This window comes from Capra hircus, chromosome 1 (assembly GCF_001704415.2).
Source record: "Capra hircus breed San Clemente chromosome 1, ASM170441v1, whole genome shotgun sequence".
Classification (NCBI taxonomy): domain Eukaryota; kingdom Metazoa; phylum Chordata; class Mammalia; order Artiodactyla; family Bovidae; genus Capra; species Capra hircus.
Genome location: NC_030808.1, coordinates 125,001,997 through 125,029,120, shown reverse-complemented (window position 1 = coordinate 125,029,120; position 27,124 = coordinate 125,001,997). Strand labels below are relative to the sequence as shown.

The following is a 27,124-nucleotide window of genomic DNA, read 5'->3' as shown; positions in this document are numbered from 1 at the left end:
AAAATGGATTAATATCTGCTTCATAGGATTAATTTGGGCTTCCCTTGTTCAGCTGGTAAAGAATCTGCCTGCAATGCAGAAGACCTGCGTTCAATCTCTGGGTTGGGAAAATGCCCTGGAGAAGGTAAAGGCTACCTACTCCAGTATTCTGGCCTGGAGAATTCCATGGACTTATACGGCTCAGAGGTTAAAGCATCTGCCTGGAATGCTGGAGACCTGGGTTCGATCCCTGGATCGGGAAGATCCCCTGGAGAAGGAAATGGCACCCTACTCCAGTACTCTTGCCTGGAGAATCCCATGGAGGGAGGAGCCTGGTAGGCTACAGTCCATGGGGTCGCAAAGAGTTGGACATGACTGAGCGACTTCACTTCACCTCACTTCACTTCATATAGTCCATGAGGTTGCAAAGAGTTGGACACAACTGATCAACTTTAACTTTCACTTCACTAGGATTGATTTATAATGAGAGGCAAAGCAGAAGGCAATGGCAACCCACACCAGTACTCTTGCCTGGAAAATCCCACAGACAGAGAAGCCTGGTAGGCTGCAGTCCATGGGGTCACAATGAGTTGGACACGACTGAGTGACTTTACTTTCACTTTTCACTTTCATGCATTGGAGAAGGAAATGGCAACCCACTCCAGTGTTCTTGCCTGGAGAATCCCAGGGATGGGGGAGCCTGGTGGGCTGCTGTCTGTGGGGTCACACAGAGTCGGACACGACTGAAGCGACTCAGCAGCAGCAGCAGATATTCAGTAAATGATAGTTTTTCTCACTTTTTCCATATTCTCCTGTATACCCCATATTTTGTTTGCTCTATTGTGAAGCTTTGTTTTACTCTCATGTATCTTCCAGTGAACTGCCTCTGACTGTAATATAAGTGTACAAGTACATAGAAGGCATGTAAGGGGAAAAGTCTCCAAATAAGAAAAGGCTGATGGTAGGCAAATTAATTGAACGTAAAGAAACACAGTCCCCAGAGCAGTTCAGAGTCAGCAAGTTCATTTTGTTTTCTTTGGGAAAAGGGCCTTCAGGTTATGGTTTGAGAGTAGAGACTTTGTTGGTTTCATCCACCTGTGTGTAGGACAGCTCTTGGTATTTGGTGGAATTGCTATTAACGCTTTTCTCAACTAATAACTGATCATACTTGGATGTGATTTGCTTCTGTACTAACCATGAAAACTTCCTGGAGCTTTGCATAGGGAAGCAGCAAGGTTTCTAAGGAGAAGGAGCCATAACATTGGACAGAAACAGCACCACTTACACACTATTTATCTGTAAGTCTGCACTTTGTGAAACAATTATGCAAATTCCTCCAACTGAAAATTGATCTGAAATAGGTCAGGAAAGGGCTTCCTTGGTGGCTCAGTTAAGGAATCTGCCTGCAGTGAAGGGGAGCTGGGTTCGATTCCTGGGTTGGAAAATTCCCTGGGGGAGGGCACGGCAACTTACTCCAGTATTCTTGCCTGGAGAATCCCCATGGACAGAGGAGCCTGGCGGGCTGTGGTCCATGTGGTCCCAAAGAGTCGGACACAACTGAGTGGCTGAGCACAGGTCAGGGAAAAGTTCAGTGGCTATTCTAGGCCAGATTCTGGCCCGTTTCGGGCAGATATTGAAACTCGTGGCTATCTTAACCATATTCTCTTTAATTTCATTTTCTTTCTGGAAAGAAATGCCATTGTTGCACAGAATGTATGGATAGCAGCATGAAAGTAGGTACAATGGGGTAAAGAGAAGTTATGCTTCCCCAAGAAGTCTCTAAGTATAATGTATAGTGTACATGGTTTTCAAGTACAAGGAAAAAAATATGAGAGAGGAGTTGCATGAACACACAAAAAATTCACATACCTGAAAACATCATCATGTGTTGAAAGTTCCAGGGGATCGTGTGTTTCCGGCCTAGATTCAGGAGGAAGGAGAGGGGATATATGTTGCAGGCTCTGGCTACAAAAATTGCTACCTGTGGATAAGCGCAGGGAAACATTGAGGAAAATGTTGTTGCAATAAGTGTGATAGTCCTTGGGCTTTAAATATTATGCCCTTAAGCTTCTCTATATTATGACCCAGAAAACAGGAACCAACATGTAGATACATGTATGTCTAAACTGCTTCCAAAATTCATCTTTCAATGTCAGTTCCTTTCCAGAAATAATAGAGGTCTTCTTTGAACATATACTCGGTTTAAAATTGTTAATCCAATACCATTTCAATCACCGTAAATTTTCTCATCACATTTATGTGGCTGATAACTGACTCTATGCTCAATTCTGCTGCAAAATGTGAGGCAGAGACCATTCCGAGGCTGTGCCATTATCCTCTCAAGCAGCACTTGAGAAAGGATAAATGTGCTTTGGCTCACGATTATCATCTTACTTTCCATCAGTTTATACTCTCTAAATCTAGCAAGCTTCACTTATTTTTTTTTTCTTTTAGTGAATTTAATTTTGAGAGGAATTGCCTGTCTAAATGTATAAAACAACTTCTGCTTTAAGAGGCATTTCACTAAAATCCAAGCTATACAGGTTAAAAAATCTATGAAAATACTGGTGGTACTCATCTGTCCCCTTCTGACATCTTGGACATCTTCCCTGATTGTCTGTGCTAGTCTGTCCTCAAATGGTAGGAGTTACTTGGGAAAGAGGGAGCGTCCTTCTAAGACTTGGATGGAATTTGAAAATTCACTTCTCTGCTCAGTGAAAGAACAAGAGGCCAGGGCTGGTGCCTAGTTGGACCAGGGCTTCCAGAGAGGAGATGGCTCTCTTGGCTGTTAGGATCGTCTACCTGTGATCCCAGAGGTCATCATGTCCATTTTCCAACCAGGAACAAGGATAACAGCTGCTGACTATCCCTGGGAACATCCACAGTGGCTCAGTATCTTTTCTGATAGACATCCATTTCCTCTGGGAATGCTTAGATCCCAGACCTAGAGCAAGAAAAGCCCCCTGCATTAAAAGTGAGGTCTAGACTTTACCTCTTCTTTCACTTACAGGAAAGAGGCTGTCTTATTAAACTTACATGTGCATAATGCTTAAGATAGTGAAAGCACATCCATCATGGTAATTTGACTTGATCTTTACTCTGTCTATCCGTTTTACAAAGTCTTCACTGGAAAAAAGATTTTACCATCTTTCAGTGAAAGTATTTCTAAAGTTCTAAGGCCTGGCTGATTTCTGATACGTTCTAACACAGATTAAACATAAAAAAAAATGGGGTGACATAATTTTTATGTAAATGATTCATAACATATTTTAAATATATTTTGAATATTCAAAAAAGTCTTCCTCTTTCAGTTTTTTCCCCTTTATTTTCCTCAGCAATTTCCAAACTTTATATCTTGAACCACAGACATTTAATAAAGGCCCCAATATTTCTTAGGATGCTTTTCTCCTCTAACTCAAATTACTTACATGTTTTGAATTTGAACTTTGCAGTAAATCTGAGGAAAATGAACAATTTAAAAGAATAACCCCTAAAGTTAAGTAGTTTGTTTTCTTCTCCTTGTGTTCAGTATTTCAAAGGATACAAAGGCTCCAAGTATGAAAAGAGCATTGAAGATGTGATTCTGGAACGTGAACAGCGCCAGGCCCATGTAACAGAAGATGACATTCTCAGCCAAGAAGTTCATAAATTCAAACAACTGGAAACAAAACAGAGAACAAAAGCCATGAATTATGACTCAGCTTTGAGTGCATTTAATTTCCTGTGGCTGTGTTTGGTGATTAGATGGTCCTCCTGTATCTGGGAAGGCCATCCTTAGGCTCAGCCTCCGGAGAGGCACAGGGGACCTGCCCATACTGGCCAGGACTCTACCCTGGCTCTCTGCCCAGGGACAGATGCCACATCCATGTCAACATCTCAGCGTCCTTTCCAACTGCAAGGCTGTCAGTGATATCCCAGGGTGAGATTTACCAGCATGATCCTCAATGGCACAATTCCTACCGGGATGACAGAACAGTCCCTCTTACAGAAACTGAAACTATGTGATTTGGTTAATATGCCCTGTAGTGAACTATGCAAGAATGTTCTAGCCCCTTCTGTACATCACCCAGAAGGTGCACTTGAGTTCTCAGACCCTGGAAGAACTAAATTAAAAAAAAGAAAAAGCTTTAGCTAAATTATCTTCCTCAGGCACGCAAGAGAGACAAACTTGGAGAACTTAGAAACTTGTGGTAAGGATGAGTGTCAACTATATTTCAGCATTAGAATGATCAGGATCAGTATCATATTTCAAACTTCAGACAATGAGACTCATTAAATTGACTGATGTAGGTATATCCATTAAATGTCTACAATTTCTAGCTGGTAAAAAGAAAATGATTAATCCCAGGGATCAGTTTATTCAGCAAGAACACAATAGATACATTAAATTACAGTCAGAGGGATAGAGTAATAACATGTTATGCTGAGGGATGCTCCTAAGAGTTATTCTTAGATCATTAACTAAACAATTTAAGTTGAACATGAAAAACATTCTCCAACTTCCAGGTTAGAAGTGAAAGGGAAATATGTCCAGGGGCTACAGCAAAGGCAGATTTGGAAGAGACATTAGTTTATGTTCCAGGCTTTTCATTTGGAAGTTTCTGAAACTTCCTTCCCAGACCTACATAAATCACCATGTGAGGTAAACGTCTCTGGAGGCATTTCTCTTGACTTTTTAAGGACTCATTATTTTTTCATGTAATGTATTTACAGCCCCACAAATAATGCCCAATACCTGTTCACTGACAGTTGACAGAAAGAAAGCAGAATCTTGTCAGACACATTATTTAAAACCAGTAATAGAAAGAATGGATTAAAAAGACACAGCTCTTTCGGTACAGGATGGTCTTTCTGCAGCAGTTCAGTTCAATTCAGTTCAGTCGCTCAGTTGTGTCTGACTCTTTGCGACCCCATGAACTGCAGCACGCCAGGCCTCCCTGTCCATCACCAACTCCCAGAGTTTACTCAGACTCACGTCCATCGAGTCAGTGATGCCATCCAGCCATCTCATCCTCTGTCGTCCCCTTCTCCTGCCCCCAATCCCTCCCAGCATCAGAGTCTTTTCTAATGAGTCAACCCTTCACATGAGGTGGCCAAAGTACTGGAGTTTCAGCTTTAGCATCATTCCTTCCAAAGAAATCCCAGGGCTGATCTCCTTCAGAATGGACTGGTTGGATCTCCTTGCAGTCCAAGGGACTCTCAAGAGTCTTCTCCAACACCACAGTTTAAAAGCATCAATTCTTCGACACTCAGCCTTCTTCACAGTCCAACTCTCACATCCATACATGACCACTGGAAAACCATAGTCTTGACTAGACGGACCTTAGTCAGCAAAGTAATGTCTTCGCTTTTGAATATGCTATCTAGGTTGGTCGTAGTGATCATCAATTATCCTGAGCACTCACTTTACATTCTAGGCCAGCCCATCTAAACAAACACTGTAACCCAAATAGCCACAGACAATGTGAAAATACGAGGGGAAATACAGGAGATGGGGGACACTTTTCTATTTCATTATATCTTTACTTTTTCAAACAGTGAGATTTGCCTGTGTGCCATAACACACCAGGCTGCTGTAACAAAATACTATAGACTGAGTGATTTGAACAACAGAAATTCATTTCTCATAGTTCTGGAGGCTGGAAATTCTAAGATCCAAGTGCTGGGCAATTTGGTTCTGGTGAAGGCCCTCTTGATGGCGTGCAAACAGCAACCTACTTGCTATGTCCTCACATGGCAGAGAGAAAGGGAGAACTTCTTTCTACTGTTTCACCTTCTGAAGGTACTCATCCCATTTATGAGCACTCCACCCTCATGATCTAATTACCTCCCAAAAGCCCACCTCTAAGTGCCATCACATTGAGGATTAGGGCTTAAACAAATGAATTTGTTAGGAGGAAGATGGGGGAAGATATTCAGTCCAGAGAGACTACCCAGTTTTTGACATTAATAATCACATTGCTGTTATTATTCAGTTGTTAAGTTGTGTACAACTCTTTGTGATCCCATGAACTGCAGCACACCAGGCTTCCCTGTCCTTCACTATCTCCCTGAGTTTGCTCAAACTTATGTCCACTGAGTTGGTGATGCCATCCAACCATCTCATCCTCTGTCACCACCTTCTCCTCCTGCCTTCAATCTTTCCCAGCATTAGGGTCTTTTCCAATGAGTAGGCTCTTTGCATTAGGTGACCAAAGTATTGGAGCTTCAACTTCAGCAACTGTCCTTCCAATGAATATTCAGAGTTGTTTTTTAGGATTGACTGGTTTGATATCCTTCTGTCCAAGGGACTCTCAAGAGTTTTCTCTAGCACGACAATTCAAAAGCATCAGTTCGTTGATGCTCAGCCTTCATTATGGTCCAACTCTCACATCCAAACATTACTACTGGAAAAACCATAGCTTTGACTATATGGACCTTTGCTGGAAAAGTGATGTCTCTACTTTTTAATGCACTGTCTAGGTTTGTCATAGCTTTAATAACCTCATATCAAGGTTAAATGCATAGGTCCTTCCCTTCTTGGGTCCCCATCCCAAATGTATTTTACTCTAGAGAGGACATTTGCTGACTAGGATCCATTCAGCCTCTTAGTGGTCATACCCCAATTTTGTCTCTGGGGTCCACTTCTTCCCCCATTTTCAGACCAGTGTGTTTGGCTCAAAAATGTGTGTGATGAATTCAGCTGTTATTAGCTGGAGTTAGGACTTCTGAATGTGAGACAGTAAAAAAAAAAAGTAAGTTAAAGAAACAAAAAATATGTTTGTATATGGATGAATCCATCAAGTGTATTAACCTACACATGTACACACAGCTTGTTCACTTTACAGACATTTAATGTTTGTATTAATTTTTTACTACAAAGATGTTATTTTCAGAATTTAAAAAAACTGAATTAAATTACAAGAAAGAAAAACATATATCGAAGTAATATATTAATACATATATATGGAATCTAGAAAAAATGGTATTGATGAACTTACTTGCAGGACCGGAATAGACATAGAGAAGAGACTTGTAGACACAGCGGCAGAAGGAAAGGGTGGGACACACTGAGAGTATTGACAGGTATACACTGCCATGTGTAAAAGAGACAGCTAGTGGGAAGCCGCTGTGTAACACAGGGCGCTCAGTTCAGTGCTCTGTGATGGCCTAGATGGGTAGACGGAAGGGGTGGGGGGAGGCTTCAGAGGGAGGGGATATACATATACTTACAGCTGATTCACGCTCTTGTATGGAAGAAACTCACACAACACTATAAAGCTATTGTCCTTCAATTAAAAATGAAAATTTAAAAAATAGAGTAGAAAAAAGATATTTCCCCAATATTTTCTTTCTTTAGCCTTGCTTTCACAGCAACTCTTCATCTTTTTGGTTTTAGGAAATAATCAAGCATCCTTATCTGTGTGTGTCCTCAGTCACACAGCTGTGTCTGATTCTTTGGTGACCGTATTGACTGTAGCCCGCCAGACTCCTCTGGCTGTGGGATTCTTCAGGCAAGAATACTGGAGTGGGTAGTCCTTCCCTTCTCCAGGGGATCTTCCTGACCCAGGAATTGAACCCGTGTCTCCTGCATTGGAAGGAGGATTCTTTACACTGAGCCACCAGGGCAGTCATCGTGCAAAATGCTACATAAATCTAACTGTATTTTTATATAATTTACTTTCATTAGCTCAATAATATTTATAAGTCTCTTTCCATGGCAATAAATTTGAATCTACTAAACAATTTTTAATGGCAGCATAATCTCTTTATATCTTCATATCAAATTTTATTTCACTGTGTCCATTATTACCCATTATTAGACATTTGGTTGTTTCAGATTTTCCCCTTAAAAACAAAACTGTACTGAGCATCTTTATACAAACCTCTCTCCTCAGCTGAGTGACTATTCCTTAGGTGAAATATCCAGATATGGGCTACTTCTGTCAAAGGAAATACATTAATTTTACTTTATCAACATACTACCAGTCTGCCTATCAGAAAGATTATACCAATTTTCATCTCTAACAATGGTGTGGGGGCTGTGTTTTCCTCATATTCTTGCAAAATTAATTTTTATCAATTTAAGAAAAAAAACCTTTGACAATCTGATAGACTCATTTTAAATTATAGCTGGTTGTTAGAATTTTAAAAAAGATTCCTTTCAAAGCAAGGCGGTAGCATTGATTAGCACTCCTTTGTCTATTTATATCATGTAGCAAAATTCCTCTGCATGAATAGGCTTAATAATAACTTCCTTCTTGGGGCACTTAATGAAAATGTGTGGGCAAATTCAACTTTGTGTTTCACGGGCAAAACTCTCCTGAAGACATGCTTCAGAAGGAGAATCTACATTAAGTTCCACTGCAGGGGTCCCCAACCTTCGGGATCTAGAGCCTGTTGATCTAAGGTGGAGCTGATATAATACAAATAGAGATAAATTGCACAATAAATGTAATGCGCTTGAATTATCGCAAAACTATCTCCCATCCCCTGGTCCATGGAAAACTTGTCTTCCACAAAACTGGCCCTCTGTGCCAAAAAGACTGCTGGCTAAGCTGACAGAAGCAACCAATTTGGTTGTTAAACCTTCATTGCCCCAGTCTGGCCCAGAGCAGTCAATTACCAAGGAAATAGATTTATTGGTCAATTTTGAAAAAATAAAGAACAAACTCTACCCCAGAACCAATAAGAGTAGTAACAATAATAACAACAAATGTCAAAATAGTTGATACAGTATTCAATATGAATAACCTTGAATCTACTTCCTTCCCACTCAGGGTCAATGAAAAATAACTTGAATTAACGTTTTATTTATCTAGTACAGTAAACAACATTTGTTTTATTTCCACTAATTCACAGTTTGTTAGCATTTGATGGAGACTCAGGTTTAAAATAATATTTGCCTGGGAAAGCTTTTCTTCAGGAAAAAGTAGCAAGTTAATAGTGCAAACAAGACTAGGGGAATATTTAAACTGTGTAAGAGGACAATCTATCTTTAAAAGCTCTAAAAATTCATGGTAACCACTCCTATGTTAATTAAGCAACATAATATGGTCAGCAAATCATGTTTTTTACAGACTTCTTTGATACTATGTTTTTCATTTGGTGTTACTTATTGTAATTACTAGAAAGTAAGAAAAAAATCATATCTGTTTTATTTATTTATCTTGCATTGATATTGACTATATTGCAGATTTTACATATGATCATTTTTCAAGTATTACTACAACCTTTTACACAAAGAATCTTCCAGAACTTGAATTCTCTTGGATCAAAAAAATCATATCAACTCTAAACATGAAAGCAAGGGAAGGAAAACCTGGTGCCATGGTGAAGCATTTCTTTTTTATTATATATCTGTTTTATAAAATATGTTTATTATTAATTCTGATTGATTCTTTCTCCGAATAGTGAAAGAATGAAACTATTATATTACTCTGGTTCATGTGCAGAAATATTACAGCAGTTCACTACACCCAGATTAACTAACACTAATTAAATTCACATGGACTCCTCAACATGGCCTCTATCTGACTTAGTAAAGTTTGGCCCAACATACTGACTTTCATCTACTTGTCCAAGTAGTGCACTGAAATTCATTTTAATTTGGATGTTAAGAACCTACAAAACTGTAAAAAAAAAAAAAGTGAAAGTAAAGAAAGAACTAAACACATTCTTTTATTTTTTCCATAATTTTGTCCTGGGATTAATTTTTTTGTTTGTTAATAAAATTTGCCTTTATTTTTAACTGGGAGCCTTCTTTAGAGAATACCTCAGATTTCATTTTTTATCAGTTATTGGGTATATCTACAACTATTCTGAACAAACTGGATTGTGTGTGTGTTCAGTTGCTTCAGTTGTGTCCAACTCTTTGTGACCCTATGGACTGTAGCCCACCAGGCTCCTCTGTCCATGGGATTCTCCAGGCAAGAATACTGGAGTGGGTTGCCATACCCTCCTCCAGGGGATCTTCCCGACCTGGGGATTGAACTCACATCTGCCTGTGTCTCTTTCATTGTAGGCAGATTCTGTACCCACTGAGATGCAAGAAGCCAACTAGAGTACCAATAAACAATTTCATTGCTATATTGGGGGGATTTGCAAACAAACATTATAATATATTCTGTTAGAATTATAAACTTTTGTTCCTGGGATTATAATACTTGCTTGGTCCTAAATCCTGAAGGAATCTGTTCAAGATGAACCCAATAATTCCTATGGGGTCCAGAGGTAAGCATAGGAGATGAATTGTGCTGAAGACCTGTGATCTTTACCACCAGGACGGAAGCTTTCTTGCCAGTCATGATCACGGTACCCAGAGTGAAGCCTCTCCTTACGAAGCCAAAGCTTTATAAGTACAAGATTTACAAATAAGTACAAGTGCAATCTTTTGAGGTCCTTTTCTAGATTTGGGACATTATAATAGTATCAGTGGGCTTCCCTGGTGGCTCAGTGGTAAAGAATAGCCAGTGCAGAAGACGCGGGTTTGATCCCTGGGTCAGGAAGATCCTCTGGAGAAGGAAAAGGCAACCCCCTCCAGTATTCTTGCCTGGGGAAGCCCACGGACAGAAGAGCTGGTAGGTTATGGTCCATGGGGTTGCAGAAGAGTTGGACAGGACATAACAACTAAATAACAACAATGAAATAATATCAGTATTATTGTTATAAAATAGTAATAATACAAATGGGACTCACTTTTTAGGATTTGTGCTAAGGAATGTGTTAAAGGCTTTCCAAAAAATTTAGCAATTCATGTTATTATAACAAGAAAACTCATAAATTGATACTATCATTTCTATTTTACAGTTGGGACAACTGCACTTGACCATATTAATGCATTTGTCCACATAAAACACAATAAAGGGAAGAACTGAGCTGTCCTGAGTTTTATCCAAAGTCCACACCCCCTCTGCCAGACTACACTGCCTCTCCACTAGACAAGATCCAGGTTCAGGGACAGAAAGATGTTTGTTAAGAACAGTTAGTAATAGTATCGGTGAATACTTGTAACACATTAGAGTCTACAAAGCAGAGTTTCATACATCTTGTTTGATCATCAGGGCAGTTCTTTGTTGGTAGGGAAGATATCTGTAATTCTGATCATGTGTTTTGTTTTTATTTTTAGTAAAGAAACCTAAAAGGTAAATTTCTTTGTACTCAACTAGTAGAAGCAGGGGGTGACTTAAGATGGGGCATACTTTTCTCCCCACAATGTCTATTTACCATCCCCTCCAATCCAATCCTTCTCTTTCCTCCTCTCAAAACACAAAAGTAAAACCAAAGGTCTTGCCATGCTCTTATAACATCAAGACAAATCTCCTTTCCTATCACCTCTTCTCCCCTTAGAGAAATTTCTGGACTGTGTCTTATATAATGATTGTACAGTTTTATAATATTGCTATACATATATTGTGTATTTTTATATCTATATGAATCTATGTCCTAAAATAAGACAAACTTCATGCAGTGTCTCTGCCCCATTTGCAGGAGGTGGGCTTCAAATCCAAGATCAGATGCTTCAAGGTCAGGGCTCTACTGGTCCTGTAGTAAAGGCTATTCACAGGGCTTGAGTGTTCAGAGAGCTGCATCTTTGTCATTTCTTTGAGAATTTTGGGGTTCCCTATGCACTCCTGGCTGCTACCCAGCCCTCTCCCATCCCCTGTATTTTTCATTGTCCTCCTTTAAACTTAATTTGACTTTTTAAAAACATGAGACTTCCAAAAGCACAGCCTATAAAAACACAGCAAAACACATCTTAAGAAGATGAATAGGCATCATTAAGTAAGTAAAGCTAATATAAGGAAAGAAATGTAGTTACAGCTACAAGGAATTGAGCTTCATTAAACTGAATAAATACTGTAGTCAGATTTTCTTGAAATCCTTGCGCTTATAACTTAAAGGGAAGGTCATTTTCTATGAGTCTGCTAAATTACTTTAGCCGGTAAACACTGATAATAGTGTTCTTATTCCTGGAGGTTTTCTGCTTTTGATTCCCTCTGTTTTGGGAGGCTATTAAGGGACAAGTACAGAGTTTTGTAAGGTTGCATTTAAGTTAATGTACCATTAGGTTAAGAATATCTTTTCAAGTCTGCAACTTCAAAGTGCTTATAATCATGATATTGATCAGGAATATCAGTTCCCCACATAAGAGTGGCCTTAGATCTATTTCAATGAATGGAAACACACACACACACACACACACACACACACACACACACACACACACAGCCTAAAATATAGGAACATCGATTTCAAAGTCAGAGTTACTTTGTGATGTATGTAGTCCAGACGTCTAGCCAATGCTTGATTGCTCCAACACTCTTGGTTAGGGCTCTCTGGCTTATAATTGAACACGGCCAAAGGCAGAAAGCTCATCTCTTATCCAAGGAAGTAAATGGCATTTTTGGATATCTGTAACAGTTAGAGGGGCCTCCCAGGTAGCACTAGTGGTAAAGAACCTGCCTGCCAATGCAGGAGACATAAGAGATGAGATTCAGTCCTTGGGTTGGGAAGATCCCCTGGAGGAGGGAATGGTGACCCACTTCAGTATTCTTGCCTAGAGATGAGGAGCCTAATGATGCTACAGTTCATAGGGTCGCAAAAAGCACAACTGTTAGAAGATCTTTCTTTTCATTGAGTTGAAATTTGGTTCTCTTCTCACTTTCAACTGCTTCTCCTACTTCTACTCCTTCAGCTCATAAAAAATAAGAGTCAAGTAGGGTATCATTTTATTTCATCCTGCTTGCTCTAACAGCAGAAAGCGGATTTCTATCAGAAGAGCTGAAGTTTAGGTAATCTTACAGTTTAGACAGTAACGGCCACTTTTCATCCTACTGTCTTATTTGTCTTGAAAGTAAACATTTTGCTAGAAGCTTGTGGTTGGCACATGGCGCCTCTAGTCTAGAATATCTGCAAGGGCTGGGGGCCTACAGTGACCAGAATTATATTCAAATAAATGTCCTCCAGAAGGATCTTCTCAGCAAATCTAATAGTATTGCCTTTCAGGGGAAAAAAAGGGAGACATGGCACAGCATAATTAATTTCTCAGTGGCCTTGCCAATAAATAAAGAAAATTAACTAGTTGAAACCATATGTTTTCTCTGAAGAAATTAAAACTATGCTTAAAAAAAACTCTTCATGAATAAACCAAGAGAAACATTGATATTGTTATGTTGATAAAATACACATACTATCAAAAATTTTAAAGGTTAATATCCATTGCTTCTACTTTCTACATTCAGCTATTCTTAATCTCCTTTCTTATTCATCTTGTGCATCTTTTGAACTTTAGAATTAGCCTATGCTGAATTCTTTCTCGAATGGGAGTGTGAAGAATGTACACAAAAAGGAAGATATCTAATGATCTCATTGCTTTAGGTAGGTCTCTGAGTTGAATACCAATACCCCAGCCCTTGCCACTGACAAGAGGGACAACCATCCACACCATGACTGAAACTACACCATTCCATCCACCATGAGGGCTGTGTGGTCCTTCTACGTGAGGATTTGTCACTGGCAACAAAATGAATATTGAGTCACAACACTGTGAGCTTTATGCCATCCCATTTCCTTAATGAAAGTGTTGCAAACTAAAATGCCTAGGACTGAGGACATTATTCAGTGTTGTTTTACGATCAGCTATTTCACATCGTAATGCACAGAGTATCGGGACAAATGAAAACACTAGAGCCAAACCAACTGAGAAAGGTTTTGCCTCAATTTTGAGAAGTTGAAGCATGGTTTGGAATAACACGTAGTTGTATCATTAACTTGAAAATTTCCAGTTTCTTTGCTTCACTTTATGTTACTCCCAATAAAAACTGTCATTTTTGTTAATGTATCTATCATATTTGAATCCCTTTGATAACTTTCTGAATTAGCTAATTTTGAGTACTTTATTACAATGGTACAACAGTAACCAGAACATCTCAGAAAACAAAAAAACAGAAAACTATTTTACCATTCTTACCCCATCTTCTATTTTAGAGGGAAAATAATTTGAAGACTAATTCAACTGATTTGCTATTTAGCCTGAGCTAGCCAAACTCTTAGTTCAACTTTTCTTTTTGCTTTGAGGTCATCCTTTGTACAATACATGGAGGTAGATATTTTACAGTTTAGAATGTAAAGAGGTACAGCTTGTTTTCTTGTGTATTTCAAAATGATTTTAAGTCTGATACAAGTATATAACACTATATGTAAATAGTATTATTCAATATTAAAGCTCTTAAATTTTCTTGTTTTCCAGATGGTTAAAGAATTCATTAATTTGTCTGACCAAAGAAAGAAAAAATTACAGCAAAAGGTTAAAATCATTTTTATTGTGAAGAAGAGTTTGAATTCAGTTTCTGAACTATGGCAGATTATGTAAAGGCATTCAATAGAGGGCTTGAAGCTTAGAGTAGACCATTGATTGTGTTAAACATGATAAGAAATTGGAACATGTGAAAGAGTTTATAAATCAGAGAAATCAATGAAAATGAAGACAAAAAATATATGACATTTGAATAATGCCACTTAATTAGAAAACAGCTACCAAATGATTTTTATGAAGGCACGAATATCTATAAATCAATAGCTGATGAAAATTAAGCTTGCTTGACTTGTTTCTTTGTGAGAGTTAAAGTGTGGTGAGGGTAGATTGTCACTGCTTGTACTGAACTCCAGAAAACTCTTATTTTACACTGATTAACTTTGTCGAGCTTTCTTTTTTCAGCAAGATTTATTAAGCCCCCTCCTTAAGGTCTCTTGTATTGAAGCTATTGCACATCCTTGACAATATAGGTAAAATGTCAAAAATTATGAATTATTACAGTACAAGAATGTATTTCTCTTTGTTTCCAAAGAAGGCAGTTCTATTTTCACATAAGATCCATGCATGCAAAAATCTAATCTGAATGAAAGTTTTAGCCTTGACTTACTTTGGTGCTTTAGAGCTACTTTTATTTTGTTTCCAAACTGTTAGGCGCTTCAAAGTTACCCCACAAAGATCCTGCAAAAAGTTCTTTTGGGCTACATGTGTATTTTTGATGATGTTCAGAATGAGTTTGTACACAAAATAAATCATGAACATATATGGAGGGAAAGACTGTGCCAGAAAGCACAGTGACCAATGCCTTTTGCACAGCAAATGCCGATGGTATCAGATTACTCTCCAGTTGCCCAAGTCACTCCTACACCCACCACATAAATTTTTAGGCTTAACAAGAGTCAATTCCATTACTCCCAAAGTCTTATATGTTTGCTTTAAACTGGTATTAGTAACAGTTAATTTATCTATATAGATTAAGTGTGATTATGAAAAAGAATTGTTTTTTTTTTTCAAAACACTAAGTTAAATGTGTAGAAAAGACATGGTAAAAATTAGTTGCATAGAAAATGCTACTAAATTAGTAGTGAGCAGGACAACTGTAGAATGTTACAAAAATACACTGAAATACAGAAGGACTCAACTCACATACTTTGCACATGTCTTTTAATTCTTGGCTCTGAATTAAAGACACAGAAATAGAAACTGGAAGTTCTGGTAGATATATTTTGAGTGTGCTTTGTGCAAGAAAGATATCCTAGAACTCTAAGATTCAGAGAAAAAGCATCGACTATCAAAAGATTGGAAAATTAAGATGCATTTATGTAAGTGAAAAAATGTTGAAGGTATTTGTGTCATTTAAAAATGATTCCTTGCTTTAAGTGACTTTTCCATTAATTGACTAATTCCAATTTTGTTTTGGGCCTCCCTGGTGTTTCAGATGGTAAACAGTCTGTCTGTAATACAGGAGCCTGGGGTTCAGTCCCTGGCCTGGGAAGATCCTCTGGAGAAAGGAATGGCAGCCCACTCCATTCTTGCCTGGAGAATTCCATGGAGAGAGGAGCCTGGCGATCTCCAGTCCATTGGGTTGCAAAGAGTCAGACAGGACTGAGCAACTTTTACTTCACTTCGATTTTGTTTTAGATAAAAGTGGTATCTGTTGTTCTCTATTTTAACTTTTTTTGTGTTTAATATTTCCATTTGATTATTTTTATAACACCTTGTACCTGTCCCAAATTACTAATATTCTCTAATATTTCATATTTATCTAATATCTTTATCTATCTTTAAATATCTTTATCTAATATCTATCTTTAACATTCTTTATCTCTTCAATATGCCTATTTTAAATTGTCAGCTTGCCTGTTTCAATAATTTTGCTTCTTGCGGTCTATGTCCAGATTTTAGTCTCTGTTTTTCAGTGGTGGTGCTCCTTGGGCATCTGATTATTTTGGCCTGTGAGCTCATATAATTCTGGGGTCAACCCTGTCTCCAAATGTTACAAAGAAATGTTACGAGGAACATGCTCTAGAGTGTTCCTTCAGAGATTTTTAGGAGATGGGAAGGGATGCGCTCCACAGTGGAGAAAGCCTCCAGCACCATCAGATTTTAGATCACCCCCAAACTGAACTGAGCTCACTCCTCTGGCAATTCCTCTGTCAGGGACTGACCCTTAAATCCTTAGAACATAGCTGCACTGGCAAGAGGCAGTCTCTCTAGGTTATTTTCCATCAGCCTAGGAATTTAGAGGCACCGGAGATGGAGGAGAGGATGCTCAAGGGCAGGGCAACTGATCATCTTCCACCTTCATCAACTTCTTCACAACCCAGATGCTACTCCTGATATGACAATGGATGCCTGGGGTTATTGCAATGAGGCGGATGAAGGTCAGTCCAAAATAATGAGAGCAATAGTGAACACAGAAGTTCACATCTCTAACTGATCCTCTCCTTTGGTTCCTGCTTTGGCTGCTGTGCAGATGTGGCCCCTTTTCCACACCGCATCAAGACTACCTCTCACCTCTCCAGGTGTTCTTATAGTTTTTATGACTTGCTTGGTTCCATGCTTTCTCTCAATTACATAGTTTATTCATGTCTGATTTGGGAGGAAGGAGTAGCTAAAGCTAGTTTGTTCTCTTGTCATTGGTGAGGTTTCATTATTATTATTTTTTAATTAATAAAATTAAAGTTGCTGATTGAGAATGATAAATGCTATTGAAGGGCTCTCCTCCATAGCGCTTTCTGAGTTTTACTTCAGCCAAATTACTGTAGAACCTACTCAAGGCAAAACTGGGGATATGATGTAGCCTGTGGTTTATGTCCCCAACCTCTCTGTGTGTAAGCACTTCCTCCCTTTCCATGGGTGAGGAAATCATATATTTCAGACTTTTGGGGATGGACCTATTTTCAGATACTTTGTTCCCTTGTCCCCATCTAAGTACTATTGTGCTTTTCTACCATCCGTTCAATTTTTGGTTTGGAAAACAAAGTTACTCTACCTGAAGAGATCTCATTTCTTGGACTCTATATTTCAGATATTGAAGACCCTAGAATTTTGGCTGCTGTAGAATCAAACTGAAAACTCAGAAAAACGGATAAGTCACACACAAGTAATTTCTTAAAGAAGATAGGCAGATGACCTCAAAACTAATCTGCAAGCTTCAGAAGGGCACCAAGCATACTTGTTGTGTTTGTCATTGAATACCAACTCCCAGCAGTTTAGCATATCATGACGCTCAGTAGTGATATCTATTGAATAACTGAAATGAATAAAAAGGGAACTTCCTTTTTATTTTCCAAATTTATATTATTCCAAATTCCTTTGGGAATTCCTTTTGTCACTGTAAGTTTGCACAATCTTCCTTCATGGATATTTAGGAAAATATAATACAATTTATAGGATGTTAAACCTTGGTCTAAGCAATTCTACTTCTTGGAATTTTTCCTAAGCAAACAACGTTCTAAGTATACATAGATTACATCAAGATGTTCACTGCTTAAGATAAAAAGATATAGAGACAGCCAAAACATACATCAAAAGAAGAATACTTAAAAAATTTTAAAGAGATTAAACTTCTAAAGGTTCACCACCATGTATGATGTTTCCTATGGGTTTTTATCAGATACACTTTATCCATAAATAAAATTCTTCCCTTCTATACTTTGTCAAGAATTTAAAAAATAAATATGTGCTGAATCTTTCATATTCAATGTTTTTTCTATATCTACAGAGATATTTTCTTCTCATTTGTTAAATTATACTCAGGGGCAAGCTAAGTTGCTTCAGTTTTGTTCAATTCTTTGTAACCCTATGGACTGTGTAGCCCACCAGGCTCCTCTGTCCTTGGGATTCTCCAGGCAAGAATACTGGCGTGGGTTGCCATGCCCTCCTCCAGGGGTTCTTCCTGACCCAGAGATCGAAACTGCATCTCTTGCAAGTCCTGCATTGGCAGGTGGGTCCTTTACCACTAGCACCTTTACCACTATAATTTGGGGGAAGCCTAAATTATACTTACAATATGCTAATATTAGAGGATACTTAACATTCCTGGGATAAACCCAGTTCAGTCATATTATGGTTGTTTTTACATTGATTAATTTTTCTTGTTGATACTGTGTTCACAACATTTGCATCTATGTTCATAAGTGAGATCAACATGTATTTTTCATTTTTATTATAGCCATTGACTTTTATTTCAGGAGCATTATAATAACTTCATTAAATGATTTGGGGGGCATTCCTCCTTTATCTTTTTTCTTAAACAGGTTATATAAAAATCAAATGATCCGTTCTTTGAAAGTTAAATAGAGCTCACCTATGAAACAACTTGGGCTTTGTGGATTTTTTGGTGAATAGATTTTTAGCAACAGATTCAATTTCTTTAAGGTCTTATGTAGCTTTTGCCCCCTCAGACAGTTTTGATAAGTTGCATGTTTCTAGGAAATTGTCCATTCATCTAAGTTTTTAGATTTATTTACATTAGTTGTGAATGCCCTGTTCTCATCTTTGTAATTTCCACAGCACCTGTGATTATGTCCTCCTTTTCTTTTCCAACATTGTTAATTTTTGTTCTCTTTTTTGCCTTATTAAGATTGTCTATTTTGTTGGTCTTTTCAGTTTTTTTGTTTTGTTTTTGCTATTGTTCTGGTTTTTAGGCTGCACAGCATGTGTCATCTTAGTTCCTCCCCAGTGGTTGAACATGTGCCCCCTCTATTGGGAGAGCAGAGTCTATGGGACCTCCAGGGAAGTCTCCTTATTGGTCTTTTTAAGGAGACAAGTTTTGGTTTTTGTTGATCTTCTCTATTGCAGGTTTTTTTTTTCTATTTTTTCTACTTTTATCTTTATTTTTAACTTAATTTTGTTCTTTGGACTTGTTCTGCTTGTTCCTTTTCTCACCTCTTAAGTTGATATTCTAACTCATTAAATTCAAGTTCTTTGTAGTTTTTAAGATAAACACTAACGGCTGTAAGTGCTCTAATTTCATTTAAGTACTACATTTAATTAGCTGCAAATTTCAATATGCAGCTTTAATTGTATTTCTTTTGTAAAAGAAAATATAATTAAACAAGCAATACATAAATATGCTTAAAAATAATAGAACATTACAGATAGAGACCCCTTTGACTATTCCTCCTGGCCCCATCCCATGTAGTCTATTCTACCTAGAAAGATATACTCATTAAAATATTCTTTTTGTATGTTTTCCAAAAATGGTATTATTTTGAAGATATTCTGATGGAAAAATGGTACCATTTTGAAAATTTCCTGGCTGTAGGTTTACACATCACTAATTTAATAGATAAAACAAAATTGCCCTCTAAGTGAGTATATTTTTTTACCTTTTCATGAGCAGTTTATTAGAATATGTTTCCCTAAAACCTGAAAAACATCTAGTTTGATAACTTTTGAACAGCTTGCCAGCTTCATAAATATTACCATAATATTGTTTTATTTCTAGCTCTGATTTATGGTGAGTTTGGGCAGCTTCTCTTGTTTCTTGACCAATGGGAATTCCTATTCAGTGAATTGTCTATCTTTTTCTTTAATCATTTTCATTAAATTTTTGTTTTAAATTATTTATAAATACATATATATAAATATATATTTATATATAAAGTAGATAATGTGGGATATTTATAACTATGAAACTATATTTATATCTATAAACTATATTTATATAGTTATATAAATATAACTATATTTATATCTATAAAAATAGATAATATAACATAGGTCTATACAATTTTTCAGAGCACTAGAACAAATAATTTCATAATTTGTATGGAAATACAAAAAAACCTTGAATAGCCAGAGCAACCTTGAGAAAGAAGAATGGAACTGGAGGAATCAACCTGCCTGACTTCAGTCTCTACTACAAAACCACAGTCATCAAGACAGTATGGTACTGGCACAAAGACAGAAATATAGATCAATGGAACAAAATAGAAAGCCCAGAGATAAATGCACGCACCTACGGACACCTTATCTTTGACAAAGGAGGCAAGAATATACAATGGAGAAAAGACAATATCTTTAACAAGTGGTGCTGGGAAAACTGGTCAACCACTTGTAAAAGAATGAAACTAGAACACTTTATAACATCATACACAAAAGTAAACTCAAAATGGATTGAAGATCTAAATGTAAGACCAGAAACTATAAAACTCCTAGAGGAGAACATAGGCAAAATACTCTCCAACATAAACAACAGCAGGATCCTCTATGACCCACCTCCCAGAATATTGGAAATAAAAGCAAAAATAAACAAATGGGACCTAATTAAAATTAAAAGCTTCTGCACAACAAAGGAAACTAAGCAACTTGAAAAGACAGCCTTCAGAATGGGAGAAAATAATAGCAAAAGAAGCAACAGACAAAGAATTAATCTCAAAAATATACAAGCAGCTCCTGCAGCTCAATTCCAGAAAAATAAACAACTCAATCAAAAAGTGGGCCAAAGAACTAAACAGACATTTCTCCAAAGAAGACATAAGAAGGCTAACAAACTCTGAAAAGATGCTCAATATCACTCATTATCAGAGAAATGCAAATCAAAACCACAAAGAGGTACCATTTCATCCCAGTCAGAATGGCTGCTATCCAAGTCTACAAGCAATAAATTCTGGAGAGGGTGTGGAGAAAAGGGAGCCCTCTTACACTGTTGATGGGAATGCAAACTAGTACAGCCACTATGGAGAACAATGTGGAGATTCCTTAAAAAGCTGGAAATAGAACTGCCTTATGACCCAGCAATCCCACTTCTGGGCATACACACTGAGGAAACCAGAATTGAAAGAGACACGTGTACCCCAAAGTTCATTGCAGCACTGTTTATAATAGCTAGGACATGGACGCAACCTAGATGTCCATCAGCAGACAAATGGATAAGAAAGCTGTGGTACATATACACAATGGAATATTACTCAGCCATTAAAAAGAATACATTTGAATCAGTTCTAATGAGGTGGATGAAACTAGAGCCTATTATACAGAGTAAAGTAAGCCAGAGAGAAAAACACCAATATAGTATACTAACGCATATATATGGAATTTAGAAATATGGTAATAATAACCCTGTATGAGAGACAGCAAAAGAGAAACAGATGTATAGAACAGTCTTTTGGACTCTGGGAGAGGGTGAGGGTGGGATGATTTGGGAGAATGGCATTGAAACATGTAAATTATCATGTGTGAAATGAATCGCCAATCCAGGTTTGATGCATGATGATACAGGGTGCTTGGGGCTGGTGCACTGGGATGACCCAGAGGGATGGGATGGGAAGGGATGTGGGAGGCGGTTCAGGATGGGGAACACATATACACCCATGGCGGATTCATGTCAGTGTATGGCAAAACTAATACAATATTGTAAAGTAATAAATAAATAAATAAAACAAAACAAAAAGAACATGGATTTTACACTTTGGAACTACTGTCTGTCTTCTGTGATTCCATCTCTTTGTTTCTGCCACTGTGGGAATCACTATCCTAAATTTTATGTACCTTATGGCCTTGTTTTTGGTTTTGCCTGCAAATCTTACTATTTCTAAACAACATATTATTTGGTTGTTATGTTTTTCAAATTTATATAAATGAAATCACATTGAATATATTGCTCAGTATTTTGTTTTCGAGATTCATCTGTGTTGTTTTGTTATAGTCCTAATTCACTTATTTTGAAAAACAGTGGAAATGCAGTTATCCATTCTACTGTTGATGAACATTTGGGTTGTTTCCAATCCTATTCTATTACAAATGGTGGAACTTTTTGACTGTTCTCATACCTGTCTCCTGATGCCCATATGAAGCATTTAACTAAAGAGTATCTACCAGGACTGGAACATCTGAGTCAGAAGGGACATCCATCTTTGGCTTTACCAGTACTGTCAAGTTACTCCTCAAAGTCATTCAAATTTACACTCCTGCCAGCAATGTGTAAATCTTCCAGTTGCTTCACACTCTTGCCCAAACTAGGCATTCATTCATTCATTTATGGATTCACTCAACAAAAAGTTATTGAGGCCTTACAATGTGCCAGCCACTATTCTAGGTGCTGAAAATGCATTAGTGAACAAAACTTACCAAAAAATCCTTGTCTTTGGAACTTAAATTCTGTAGAGGAAACACTAAACAAGATTGTCGTTATCTTTTAGTTTCACAGCTAAAATATAGTATATTAGTGATATGAGCTAAGGTTAAAAAAAAAAGGCAAAAAAGGAGATATCAAGTCCCCCCCACCCCCAAGGAGCTCACTTTGCTACCAGGGAGATGAGAACCACAACTGTTAGACAGCAGTCCCTGATACTCAGGCCTGAAGGAATGAACACTTGAGTTAGACCCTCCCACCCCAGGAGAGGGCAAGCCTGATGGAGAAAATCAGAGAGGGAAAGTACAGAGGTCAGAAATGATCTGATATGCTATGTAGCCAAGCTAAGTAGGAAAAAGTAGGGTTATTCAATATGTTGGCTGAACAACTTCCTTTGGCTACTAACTTTGTCCCAGAAATTTCAATAGTTCCAGATTATTTTTGGTCTTTGGTTTCCCCTCATTGGAGGTTGGGAAAAAAAAGTCAAAACCAAAAACAAGTGATACTGAAATTTTAGACAATGCCCAATGAAGCTATCACTGACTTAAAGATAAAGTGAAGACTTAAAAAAGAAGTGAATAAACAAGCCAGGGGGGCATATGGAAGAAGAATATTCTGATTAGAGCAGGTAGCAAGGAATCCAGTGTGTCTGGAATGGAGAAGCAGAATGGAAGAAGCGGAGATCAGATTGAGAACCAGAAACAAGGTGATCTAGGAACCTGAAGGACTTGAAGAGCGTAGGCAGAATTTTGGCTTTTACAGGGCAGGATGGGAGTGCACTGGAGGGTTTTGAGTGATAGAGTGACATGGTTCTGAATATGCCTCAACACTACCATTCTTGCTGCTATGTTGCAAATAGCCTTACAGAGATCAGTGCTGAAGTAGAAAGGCCATTCAAATGGTTATTGCGATTGTCCGCGTGAGATGTATCAGTGAATCTGGACCACAGTGGTAGGGACTGGAGTGATGAAAAGAGAGAAAATTTTGTATATATTTTAAAAATAGAAGTGAGAGGACTTCCTGAAGGCCAAAGATGAAGTCAAAGATAAGAAAGATTTTGGCCTAACCAAAACAATATTAATGAGGTTAATGCCTCTATAATGTAGGAAGAATTAATAGCCTCATTTTATAAATAAAGAAACCAAAGCCCAAAGAAGTGTGATAATTTGCCCAAGAGCACCTAACTAGGTATGTGGATCTGGGGTGTGAACCCAGCCAGGACAACTCCAGAGTCTGTACCTTTAATCACTATATATATTTCATTTTTTTTCAACCTGGTGGTTATAGTTTAATTTGAATTCCCTATATGACCACTGATGTTGAATATCTAGTGGTGTATTAATGGCTATTAAGGTTTCCTCTCATATGAAATATCTAAGTCTTTATCTAGTTTTCAAGTCAATAGGTAGTTTATCTTTTTCTTATTGATTTATAGGAATTATATATTCTGGATACTGATCCTTTGGTGGTTATATTTCAAATTGCAAAGATTTTCTCCTTTGTAACTAGATTATTGATTGTTTTTATGTCTTATGATGAACAAAAGTTCTTTCTTTTAGTGAAGTCAAACTGATCAGTTCTTTCCTTTATATATGTTTCTGTGCTTTAGCAGTCTTTCCAAACTCTGAGATCATAAAGACTGTCTTCTGAAAGCTTTGTATTTTGCTTTACATGTATACATCTTTAAACTGGAATAAAAAGAAACTTAATCTATGCTGATAGAGTCAAGATAGTGGTTGCTCTTTTGGGGAAGATTAGGGAAATGACTGAAAGAGGCAAGAGAGAGAGACTTCTGAGGTGCTGGTAATATTTGTTGACCCAGGTGCTATTTATACCGGTCAGCTCAGTTCACAAAAGTTACACATATTTCCCTTTGTGAATACTATACCTTGATAAAAATTTTTAAAAGTTAAATATGACAATCCCTTCCTTTTAACTTATGAGTTTAGTCCATTTATGTTTTGTTTACTATTAATGCATTTTAATTTTATTTTTACTGTCTGTTTTCCAATTACCCTGTCTTTTCTATGCTTTGGATTTTTGTTGCTGTTGTCTTTCTCATTTTCTGCCTGCTTTTTTATTGGCTGACTTTTTTCTTCTTTATTTGCTTGCTGCATTGGAAGTGATGCATTTGATTATAACATATGTATTTTACATAAAGTGAATTTCTGTTAATATTCCATTTTAAAAACTTAAAATTCTTTGCTATGTTTGCTTCTTATTTTAATAATTTATTTTCTTTTCTCATTTTTGTTTCCATCTTTTATTTCTTTATTTAAAATATATATTTTGTAATCATTATCCAATTGTTTATTATATGAAAATCTTAGAATCTAGTTTTGTTGTTTGCTATTTACACTGTTTCTCACGGTGGTTTGTTTCCTTATGTATTTTTGATTTTGGACTATGAGCTGGTGTTGGTGGAGTTTTAGCAGAGGTGACGTTTTGCGGCCCTCGTCTGGAATGTAGCCTGCCAATGACGCTTTGTTTTTGCTAGTTGTTCCAGGGCTTTCCAACTGGGCCACATTTTAAATTTATTTCTATATTTGAGTATTGTGGTTATCATAAGCAATATAAATTTAAACCATAGACTCTCATAAGGTCAAATATGAGGTCAAATTTCTCAGCAGATACATCTTTCCCACCTAGAATCCTACCAATGTTTTCTGAGTTATTGTAGGTATAATAGCTCACATTTAAGAATTATTTATGAGACAAGTCTAGCTCAGAAATTAGACTTCAAAATAGCTTTAAATCATTATTTATATTCTCTTAATTTATTTTCCATTTATTTCCAAATATTGGTTGACTATTTATGCTAAAGCTGTACTAGCCAGTGCAGATACAACAAGGAGTAAATCAGTTCATATTTTCAAGGAGTTAATAGTTGAAAAGAGGGATTTACAGTCTTGTTATAAAGGAATGGTCGAAACCCAGGATAGGCACGACATGCACTCCACTGCGCTTAGTCTCTCAGTCATGTCCAACCCTTTGCGGCCCCATGGACTGGCATGGTGTGACAAATGTTTAATATTAATCACAGCTTTCTTTCCCATTGATTTTGGGAATAGCTATAAACTCCACCTTTATCTTATGTTGTCAGTTCAACTTCATATATCATCTCTGTTTGTCTTTCCTGACCTAGGAGAAAGCCCTGAAGCATCTGGTATTCCCTCCAGTTATAACTAGCTTCCAAGATGAGAAGAGATTGGGCACCAGAACAGCACAGAACCACCAGATCTAACAAGGATTTTCCTCTGCTACTTTACCACTGCCCTGGGTATCTACCTACACTACAGGAAACCTTACCACATCATGCCATTATGTTCACTACATCAGAAACTTATAAGAAAGCAGAAGGGAAAATATGCTGAAAAGTTCAGTAAAACAGAGCCTAACAGATTACCCTGAAAAATAGAAAAGGGGTAATAGAAAGAAACAGAGTCTGTAAAGTTTCTCATTAGGCCCACTGCCTGCCTCTCATTACTCATACTCCTGACTCTCATTAGGCCTGCCCCAATTACATTTTATTCTCAGGTCATTGTTTATTTTTATATTGGAGCTACATAACAAGGTCTTTTCCAGTCCTAGAATTCCATGGAGAGAAAAAGAGAAAATGTCCATAATTAATGAACTTTCAGGAGACACAGTTTCAACACCTCCTGAATCAGGTAAACATTCCTATTCTACAGGTCTTAGGAGTGACCAGCAAAAGGCCAGCATTTAACTTTTCTGAATGTATTTTCATATTTTTCATGAAATAATGCTTATCTTTGCTTCCAAAGTACATGAATTTATGAGGCAGGAGAAAAACTGATATGTAAATTGAAATGAAAAATGAGGGTAGGAGTGACTTATTTTTACTTTTTTAAAAATTCAAATTTCGTAGAACTGTGTATATTTCTTAGTTTTAGAAAAACAAATGAATAAATTTAAAAAACCCCACATAATTAATTTGATCAAAACTCAAAGGTAACCACAGTGATCACCCCTCCTCATAGTTCATACCTCTGAGGAGCTGTTATATATATTTAATGTTGAGTCATAAAGGGAAAGGATTGTGTTATAAAGAAACAGCTTGAATTCTAGCCCTTTGGTTACAAGCTGTGTGAACTTGAAAACTTGAAGCCTCAATATTATTCCATGTAGAACTGGAGAATTTAATCTTACTGGGCAAAGTTGTTGTTACATAAACCTCCCAGCAAACATGAGGAGCTCAGTGAGGGTAACTGTTATCATTATATTTTTCTGTAATCCCTCAAAGTCTAGCACATGGGGAGTCTTAATTATTAATCATTGAAAGACAACAAATCACGTCAAGGTTGTGTGTGTTGTGTGTATCTTAGGTAAGAAGGTAACGAGAAACAAAAGATTGATGGTACATAGGTTTATTTTTATTTCTGCCCCATAAGCTGTATAAAAAGAAGAGTTGAATATGGATGTCTCCTTTACTCAAGTCAAACAATGAAATCCAACAGTAATGTTACATTTCTTTGACATGCTCAAAGGACATTTTTTTTTTTTGGCTTTCCCTCATATCTTGCAGGATCTTAGTTCCTGACTAGGGATTGAGCCCTGGGCTCATGGCAGTGAAACAACAGGGTCTTAATCACTGGACAGCCATGGAATTCCCTGGGGTTCTTTCTGAATGCAGACTTTGATGCCTGAGCAGAGCAGATGGAAGAGTGAGAAGACCAGAAAAGAGGAGGAACATCAGGCAAGGACTGACTGTCTCAGAGAAATCACGGAAAGTGGTGGATTGAAGAATG

General features: G+C 37.3%; 1 protein-coding gene across 1 annotated transcript in view; it reads right to left on the bottom strand.

Annotated features, from left to right (window-relative positions):
• SLC9A9 (solute carrier family 9 member A9) overlaps nucleotides 1-27,124 on the bottom strand; it is a 651,206-nt gene that overhangs the window by 251,264 nt on the left and 372,818 nt on the right. The window contains exons 10-11 of the mRNA XM_005675475.2: nucleotides 3,524-3,637; nucleotides 1,849-1,960 (exon numbers count right to left, since the gene is read on the bottom strand). Of these exons, the coding sequence (XP_005675532.2) occupies nucleotides 1,849-1,960; nucleotides 3,524-3,637 (226 nt within the window). The remainder of the gene's footprint in view (nucleotides 1-1,848; nucleotides 1,961-3,523; nucleotides 3,638-27,124) is intronic.